The 9,979-nt window shown below is 35.9% G+C and overlaps 2 protein-coding genes across 2 annotated transcripts; one reads left to right on the top strand and one right to left on the bottom strand.

Moving 5' to 3' along the window:
* Positions 1–3,317: 3,317 nt before the first annotated feature.
* LOC116001083 (uncharacterized mitochondrial protein AtMg00810-like) lies at positions 3,318–4,797 on the bottom strand. Its single transcript, XM_031240983.1, has 3 exons — positions 4,553–4,797; positions 4,292–4,414; positions 3,318–4,170 (listed from the first exon to the last, which is right to left on the bottom strand). Exons 1-3 carry the CDS (start codon positions 4,795–4,797, stop codon positions 3,318–3,320), a joined length of 1,221 nt encoding a protein of 406 aa, XP_031096843.1.
* A 1,938-nt stretch (positions 4,798–6,735) lies between these two features.
* Positions 6,736–8,531, top strand: LOC116001573 (phospholipase A1-Ibeta2, chloroplastic-like). Its single transcript, XM_031241458.1, has one exon. The coding sequence runs from the start codon at positions 6,837–6,839 to the stop codon at positions 8,451–8,453; it is 1,617 nt and encodes a 538-aa protein (XP_031097318.1). The 5' UTR covers positions 6,736–6,836; the 3' UTR covers positions 8,454–8,531.
* The last annotated feature ends 1,448 nt before the right edge of the window (positions 8,532–9,979 follow it).

Here is a 9,979-nt window from a genome sequence, read left to right as displayed (position 1 = left end):
TCATAGTTCCCATATGATGTTCTTATATTCTTTTACTCTGAATAAAAGCATCAATGATGAATGTCTACAATCCTAAAAGTTTAGTACTTGAACAACTCTCGAAATCAAATATTATTTTATAATTTATTGCAGAATTGATGTGAGATATGATCTTATCTGGAAATTGATATATATATATATATATATATATATATATATATATATATATATATATCAATTTCCAGATAAGATCATATCTCACATCAATTCTGCAATAAATTATAAAATAATATTTGATTTCGAGAGTTGTTCAAGTACTAAACTTTTAGGATTGTAGACATTCATCATTGATGCTTTTATTCAGAGTAAAAGAATATAAGAACATCATATGGGAACTATGATTGTCAATTCAAAGTTCAAATCATGATTAGACCTATTTGAGAGAGATGTTATGTTTTTTTGAATAAAAAAAATTAAAAACACTGCTGCATTGAATGATGAACATTTAAGATTCAAACAAAAAATATTAAATTAAATTTGTTATATATAGATAAATTGATTATGGTGATTGGTGAATATGGAGTTGGTGGTCATAACAAGGAAGCCACTTTATCCCCAATTCAAATTGCAGCCCTAGCTAGCATAGCACTTTAAATAACATCATTGACTTGAATCTCATTTCATGCCCTTTTGCCTTCAGATTTTTCAAAATTCAACCCTTTTACTTCATCAACTCCGGCCCAGCGCTGCCTCCATCCCCAATCCCCATTTCCCAATATATTTAATTTACCTCATCTCTTACCTTTTTTTTCACATCATCATAAAAGTAAATAAAAACAAGAGTCAAACACAAAGAAAAAACACCAATCTTGTAAAATGACTACTACTTACCATCTTTAAGGTTGAACAAATCTTTATCTCCATCAATGCATTTACTATACCTCATAGAAAGGGAAAAGAAACAAAATGACATATTTGCTCTTGAATTACACAAAGACATTTTAGTTTTATATCACTTCTTTCCTTAACATTCCCAATAATTTTATTCATCTCTACCAAACAATATAATTTGAATTCTTAGTTTATTCTCACTTTATTCTTTTCCCATCAATTTACAGTTTCTTTCCCCTTTAATTTCTTCTTTCCAACCAAACGCTTTGTTAGGACGTTAATCAAGTAAATGAAAATTTTAACTTAAGACTTGCTTGCAACAATAGAGTTGGCCCAGAAGTGTATAATTTAGTGTTTAATTTCAAAAGTAGATTAATACGGAAAAACTTAGTTATTTGTTTATGACTGAATCATTTATTTTAAAAATAATACTGCGTACTACATAATATTTTTTTTTATTTAAAACACTTATGATTCTTTACAAAGTAATATCTTTCTATACTTTTTCAATCTCTTTCCGTCCAAAGAATAAATGTCTCACTCCCTCATCCACCAGGGTTAAATACTGTATACTATTTAATTGAGACTTTCCCATCCCACATTAGATATTGTAATCTAATTGATTAATGACCAACATAGGAACTCAAAGTCCTTTATTTTGATTGTCTACAAATCAAATCAATGATCATATATTATTACATCAAAATAAATTTATATCAAATAAAAATATCAATCATTTTCTATAATTTAAAACCATCTATGAGGTGTGACAAATTATGTGTGGACCATAATAAAATGTACATTTTTAATGTACTAAATGTACATTATTTTTGTACTGAATGTACATTATTTTTATACTATAAAAATAATGTACATTCAGTACAAAAATAATATACATCCTCTGAATATAATGTACATTATTTTTATACTGAATGTATATTATTTTTATATTGAATGTGCATTATTTGATAGTATGGTCCACGCAGCTATGTGGACCACAATAATGATTGATGAGGTGTGAGGTGAGAAGGGCCTGGAAGGCGGGAGCGGGTTTCGCTAGCCGCTATTCTTGATTTGATGTTTTTATTTGTTAGTAATTAAAATTAACTAATTTTTGATAGACCAAAATATAAGAATTCAAAATTTAAAATATAAATAAAATTCTTGTCAACTGCTTTGTGTCAAAACCATAAATTGTGAAAAGTCGAGAAGAAACGCTGCCAATGGTCAAACCACTCCTGTGCCCAGCAAGGGCACATTTGACATTTGAATTTGCAAAAATTCAAACAGTTGAACAAAAGTACTGTAATATAATACGCATCTCCCCACATAAATTAAAGGTTAACCAATTATTCCTTCCTTGTTAAGTTAGTTATGTTATTAGTTTGGTAATTACATAGTTTAAAAATTGACCTCAACAAAAATTAGATATTGATCTTTTAATTTGACTCGATCAATTATAAACAACCTAAATTGGTATCTTTTATTGACTATAGCCACAAAGAGTAGCTTACCACGTGGACATCCTCGGATAGTGGTTGCGGGTTCTCCTAATCACCATTTTTTTTTTTTGAAAGAGACGACTAAGAGTGAATGTGACATGATTCTCGTACGTAAAAATTACAAATTTGATTCTTACCAACACCGTATTGGTCGAACTTCTTGCAACTAATTTTTCTAGTTAGTTAAATTTATTAGACTAAATTTTATTTTAATTTATTATAACTTTATTCTTGAGTTGGATGTTGCTAGAGCATCTTCTAGGAGGGTCAGAGGATAGTTTGAGGTCATTTTAGGTCTCTCGGATACACTAAAAAAATGAGTTAATGTCATTTTTGTCTAAAATTTATAGGTGATAATACACTTTTAGTTATTTCTTTTTTTCAAACCATCTTTCTTTGGTCCTAGTATTATTGTGGCATGATCATTTTTTGTCCTCCATCAACAAAATTGTTTAAATTTCGTAAAATATAAGAGACTACCCCCTATAAATCTAGGACCAAAAAATGGAAGTAACTCCTAAAAAAATTATATAACTTTAATGGAACCAATTATTAATTTGATAACTAAGTCAGACACAAACAAAAGATTATACGTTCAAACCACACACACACATAAAAGTATCGGTTCACATACTTGATTGGACGTGTTGATCATTAATTACTCGATTAGTAGTGAACGGAATATTGATGAGAACGTATAATTGTATTGACTAACAACGACAGGTTACAGAGTCTGAGAGAATATATAAATATACACAAGTAGAGGTATGATGAGTAGGATATTAAATCACAATATGAGTCAAAGACCTAGAGTCCTAATACTCCCCCTCAAGCATAGGGCAGACTGGCAACCTGTAGCTTGTCTCTGAGAAAATTGAATCTAGAACCATGAAGAGCTTTGGTGAAGATATCAGCAAGCTGGTCTTTCGTGGAAATAAAATTCACCTAAATCTCACCATCAGCCACCTTATCTCGAACAAAGTGATAATCAATCTCTACATGCTTAGTGCGAGCATGAAAGATTGGATTGGCACACATATAGGTGGCACCAAGGTTTTCACACCATAATTTGGGAACCGAGACACCAGTAATGCGAAGCTCACGCAAGAGAGACAAAATCCATGTGACCTCAACACATACATCTGCAAGGGCCTTGTATTCAGATTCAGTAGAAGACATAGCAACTGTCCTCTGCTTCTTACAGACCCAGGAGACGAGGTTGGACCCAAGAAACACAACGAATCCACTTGTGGACTTACGATCCTTAGGGCAGCCAGCCCAGTCAGAGTCAGAAAAGGCATGCAGTTCCCTAGAAGAGGACGACCGAACACAAAGCCCAAATAGGAGAGTACCTTTGACATACCGCAGAACTCGTTTTAGCTGCTCCCATTGCTGAACCCTAGGTGCATGCATATGCTGACACAGTAGATTGACCGTAAAGGAGAGATCTGGGCGAGTAACTGTAAGATACTGCAGAGCCCAAGAAGGACTCTTGTACCGGGTAGGATCATCATAGGGATCTGCTTGCAATGTAGAGGCCCTAGTTAAAGAGATAGGAGTAGACAAAGGCTTGCAATCAGACATGCCTGCACGTTTCAAGATGTCATTCATATAACGCTGCTGAGAGAGCAGTAAATCAGCGCCACACTGCATCGTCTCAACACCAAGAAAGAACCCTGGCTTCCCAAGATCTCGTATCTTAAATGTAGTAGATAATTTAGCCAACAATGAATCCACTAGGCCCTGACTACTCCCCATAACAAAGATATCATCAACATACACCAGTATGAACATAAAACTGGAATCCACAGAACAATGAAAAAAGAGACACGTCTGGCTTGGAAGCAACAAAGCCCACAGATAAGAGAAAATCATGCAACTGATTAAACCAAACACGGGGTGCCTGCTTCAACCCATACAAAGAGCGTCTCAATAAGCAGACATGGTCAGGATACTGAGAATCAGCATAACCAGGTGGTTGACACATATAAACAGTCTCAGACAAACTACCATTCAGAAAGGCATTGTGCACATCAAGTTGCCTAATAACCCAACCAGAAGAAACAACCAAAGAAAGAAGTAACCTGACTGTAGTGGGCTTGACCACAGAATTGAACGTGCCAAAGAAGTCCTGCACAGGCACCTAATTAAACCCCTTCGCCACCAACCAACCCTTGTACCTCTCAATCGAGCCATCAGCCTTGCGCTTGGTACGAAAAACCCACTTACAACCAATGACATTCATAGAAGGAGTCGAAGGGACCAAACACCAAGTCTGATTCTGAAGGAGGGCATTAAACTCTTGATCCATCGCCTCACGCCACTCTGAGTGTTTTACTGCCTGAGAGTAGCAAGTCGGATCAGTAGGACATACCTGAGCAGCTAGACCAGCAAGAGGAGCCTGAGATCGACACTGAGTAGCCATGGCATGAGACCGAGTCGTGGGTCTAGCAAACTTCCCACGCGGCCTACCTCGTGACTTAGTAATAGGGGGCACCAGTAGACACATCTAGCTGCGATGGCGGAGTAGTAGGCACAGCAACAGAGCACGGCCTCAGCACAAATTCAATCCACAGGTGCAGCCGTGACGGTGCAGGTACCTGTGCAGCAGACTTAGTAAACGGAAACTTAGTTTCATCAAACCGAACATGCCTGCATAAATAAATCTTATTAGTCAAAATCCATGCACCTGTACCCCCGAAAGAAATTTGGGTAACCTAAGAAGACACATGGAGAGGACCGAAATGATATCTTATGACGATTATAAGGACGCAAGTGTGGATAGCACAGACACCCAAACACACGCAGGAAAGAATAAGACGGTAGAGACTTATGAAGCAGAAAATAAGGAGTGGAATTATGCAATGTAGGAGAAGGCATCGTGTTAATAAGATAGACCGTAGTCTCAAAGGAATAATCCCAGTACCTAGACGGAACAGAAGCATGAGACAAGAGAGTCAAACCAGTCTCAACAACGTGTCTATGTTTGCGCTCAACATGCCCATTCTGCTCATGAGTGTAAGCACAGGATTGCCTATGGAAAATACCTAAAGAGGCAAGAGTGGAATGCAATTTCTTATATTCAGCCCCTAAGTCATACTGGATAGATTTAATCTTGCGATTAAAAGACCGCTCAACCATGACATGAAACTTATCAAATATTGCATACAAATTAGATTTCTGTTTTATTGGATAGTACAAAGTGTAACGCGAATGATCATCAACAAAAAGAACAAAATAGCGATAACGATCAGAAGATAAAATGGGAGCAGGACTCCAGATTTCCGTATAAATTAAATCCAAAACAGCAGAACTAGAAGAGTCAATACAAAATAAGGGAAAACAAGCAGACTTGCCCAACTGACAAGCACTACAAAGACCTGAATTACAACGAGACACAGACCTTGACCCACTAACTGAACAAAAACGTAAAACAGAACCAAGCAGACACATACATTTTTCCATCTTTATCCTTATTATTTTAAATAAATGACATCTTTTAGCCTCCCAATTAAAATCATTTTGGCCTTTTCTCTTTAATATGTTTGGCTGTAATTTCAATTTGACATTTGTGTGTTTGAACATTAATTTTTGTATGAACTAATTTTATGAACTATAAATATTTTGTTTTATTTTATATATTTTCAAATATATGTCCTTATTTTATATTTTATTAAAATATATTGATTTCATTATTTATATTTTAATATGTAAACAAACCTATTTAAATTTTATGAAGATGTTCTTTTTAATCTTTTTACATTTATCAATTTATCAAAAAATAAATTTTACTAAACACTTTTAAACATAACAACCATTCATATTTTAGCTTCTAGCTTATATCTTTTCAATTTTCAGCTAGTTTTGCAAAACATCCTTCATATTCTTTTCCTTTTCTCTCCTACACCTCTCTCCAACATAGCATCTCAAAAATTATAAATAAAATCTTAACTAATAAGCATGCTCTAAAAAGAGAAAAAAAAAGAAGAAGAAAATACATACAGTATGACTCTTTAAAACATGAATTTTAAACTTTTGCAAAAAAAAAAAAAAACATGAAGTTAAAAGTACCTTTATTTTATAAGGATTTTAAAATATTCTTTATTTAGAAATAAAATAAAGCCCGTATAAAAATAATATATACGTTTTGACAGCTGACGAAAGCGTTATATCCTTTGTATAAAACGGAATTTATTAGGCAGACATTTCGGAATTTTTTTTTTGTTCAAAAAAAAAAAAACGGAAGGAAATGGTTTGGATTGTAAATAAAAGAAGAATGAAGCCCTCATTTACAAGCCTCCACGCCCTCCACTATATATTTACCTCCGTGAGCCTCTTCAATGATCACTTGGTTTCGAGTAACAGCTGGCCTCTTCTCTCTCTCTCTCTCTCTCTGGAGTTGAGCCTGCAACTCTGCACATCTTTAATCAGAACTTTCTCTCTCTAAAAGAAAGCTTTAAAACCATGGCATTAACGATGAGCTCAACCGTTCCGGCTCACAATCTTAACAAATTTCAGTACTCTCGGCAAGCCAGCTTCAACTGCAATGCCTCGCTGTTGAGGACTAGTATGACTATTAGTGCACGGACTGTGAAAGCTGTTGCATCTTCAAGCACTGAGATGACGAGAAAGCATCTTTCGAACCTTGACAAGTTGCTGCAGAAGCAATCGGAGGCCGTTCCGCCGGACCCGGCGCCGGTTTTGATGGAGAGGAGTAATGGGTTGAAGGAGAATCAGGGCAGGAACCTTCTGGAAGGGCTGAATTTGTCGAGGATTTGGCCGGAGATGAAGGCGGCGGAGGAGATGTCCCCCCGCCACTTGAACAGGTTGCAGAGGCTCTTGTCCATGTCCAATCAGGAATATTCCCCGAGAAACACTCTGGGTAGCCGCTGGAGGGATTATCACGGCCGGAATGACTGGGCGGGTTTGCTTGACCCGCTCGACGAGAATCTCCGGCGAGAGCTGATCCGCTACGGCGAGTTTATTCAGGCAGCCTATCATTGTTTCCACTCGAGCCCCGCCACGTCAGCAGAGGAGGGGCCATCTCACCCACGTGACGTGGCATTGCCGGACAGGTCATATAAGGTGACCAAGAGCCTCTACGCCACGTCATCCATCGGTTTGCCTAAGTGGGTGGATGACGCGGCGCCGGATCTCGGGTGGATGACCCAGAGATCCAGCTGGATGGGGTACGTGGCCGTGTGTGATGACAGGAATGAGATTCAAAGAATGGGAAGGCGAGATATCGTGATCGCCCTTAGAGGGACCTCCACGTGTCTTGAATGGGTTGAAAATGTCCGAGATTTACTCGTTCAAATGCCAGGTCAGAATGATCCATCCCAGGTACAAGCGAAAGTGGAATGTGGGTTTTTGAACTTGTACCAAACAAGTGGAGAAAATATCCCAAGCTTAGCTCAGTCAGTGGTGGATGAAGTCCAAAGACTAATAGAACAGTACAAAGGTGAACCATTAAGCATTACAGTGACAGGGCATAGTCTTGGTGCAGCCTTGGCCCTATTGGTGGCCGATGAGCTGAGTACATGTACACCCGACGCGCCCCCCGTCGCTGTTTTTTCCTTCGGAGGCCCCCGAGTGGGTAACCGAGGCTTTGCTAATCGCCTTGACGCCAAAAACGTCAAGGTATTAAGAATAGTTAATAATCAAGACGTAATCACAAAGGTTCCAGGCATGTTCGTGAATGAATCTCTCGATAAGAAATTACGAGAATCAGAGGTAGCAACCGGGCTACTAAACATGCTAGACGATAGCATGCCATGGGCATACTCACATGTCGGAATAGAGTTAAGAGTCGATACAACAATGTCACCATTTCTAAGACCGGACGCAGACGTAGCGTGTTGTCATGACTTGGAGGCGTATTTGCACCTGGTGGATGGATTTAGGGCTTCAAACAGTCCTTTTAGGTCAAATGCCAAAAGGAGTCTTGTGAGGCTGGTAAATGAACAAAGATCTAATATCAAGAAATTGTATACAAGTAAGGCAAAAGGCTTAAGTAGCCTAAAACTTGAGAGAGATTATAGTCATCTTATTGCCCAAACCTGTTTGCCTAGTCCATCCTGATACAGTTAGGGAAGGAATATGTATCATTCTTGTACAAATTATTTTTGAAATTGGTATTAAGAAGTGGTACATGTTTAATTTTGGTGTCTTTCAACTACTTATACCATTCCTCTATATATCTACAACATTAAAACTCAAAAAAAAACTTTGAATATAATCCTAAAGGAAAACAAATAGTAGGCTTTGTTATCTAAAAGAAAACAACTTAATTTGGCAGTCAAGGATGTTTGCAGTATCATGTTCAGCAAATACTATGTACTGATGCACTTAAGCTATAAAACTATGCACTTTAAATTACAAAACTACGCTACTTAAGCTATAAAACTATGCACCTTAACCTTAAAACGTAAGCATCTTAAGTTTTAAATTGATTCACCTTAAACTAGTAAGTGATCTGACGCACCTTAAGATTTAAACATACTCACCTTAAGCTATAGAACTACGCACCATAAGCACAGAAAATACGCACCTTAAGTTTGAACAATACGCAAATTAAAATGTTGCCACCGTTTTTTTTTTTTTTTTTTTTTTTTAAATCTGTGTTCATCCTGGACGTTGATTTTGGCAAGATCAATGGTTACTTTCAATGTGTTTCATTAAAGATGTAATTTAATGAACATATATCGAATTTTTTATGATTCAAAATATGAGGTCTTTCGATATAGTGGCATCGCTACGTTTAAACTTAAACTCTTAATTTAACTAGTCATGATTCTTCAACTTTTAAAATTAATCACTCGTGATCCTTCAAGTTTTAAATTAACCACTCAACGTCCTTCAACTTTTAAATTTAACTAGTCTTAGTCCTAACTTTACCTTTATATAAACTAACGGAAGGATCATGTCTGGTATAAATTTGAAAGTTGAAGGACCACGAATTGTTAAATTGAATGTTTAGAATTAAATATAGCGATAACATTATACTCGAAAGACCTCAGCTGGTATTAGGTAATACAAAAATATACGAAAAAAAGCTAATAATCATATCATTATTGACTTTTGTCATCTCTTTTTACTCTCCCCACCTATGTATTAATATTGGATGACTACTTCCTCTATCTGTCTATTTATGTTGGATAATGATTACTTATTGTCTTTAAGGTTGAACAAATCTTTTTTTGAAAATTAAGGTTGAACAAATCTTAATCAATATTAATGAATGAAGTGTGCTTTTGTAGAGATTGTCTTTTTTTTTTTTTGTTTTTTTGTTTTGTTTTGTTTTTTTATTTTTGCAAACTTCATTTGTATTATTACTTGGTCAAAAATTCTCAATATTTGGATATCACATTAGAATTTTATTAACTTAGTGTCGAATTATTATTATATATATACCAATCATATGGGAAAAAAATCAATATTTATTATTATATTTACAAAGTTTGAATTCAAGATGTTTAAATTAAGAGAAATTAAGTTGTTTTTTTTCGTTGAGTACAGTCTAATCCTAATTATATAGTTTGAGACAATGCATGCATGTTGGCAGGAAACGCGTTTTTTTTTTTTTTTAAATTTCATTGATTTGAGCC

The sequence above is a fragment of the Ipomoea triloba genome, chromosome 13, assembly GCF_003576645.1.
Source record: "Ipomoea triloba cultivar NCNSP0323 chromosome 13, ASM357664v1".
In the NCBI taxonomy this organism is placed as follows: domain Eukaryota; kingdom Viridiplantae; phylum Streptophyta; class Magnoliopsida; order Solanales; family Convolvulaceae; genus Ipomoea; species Ipomoea triloba.
This window is presented reverse-complemented; position numbering and strand designations above follow the sequence as displayed.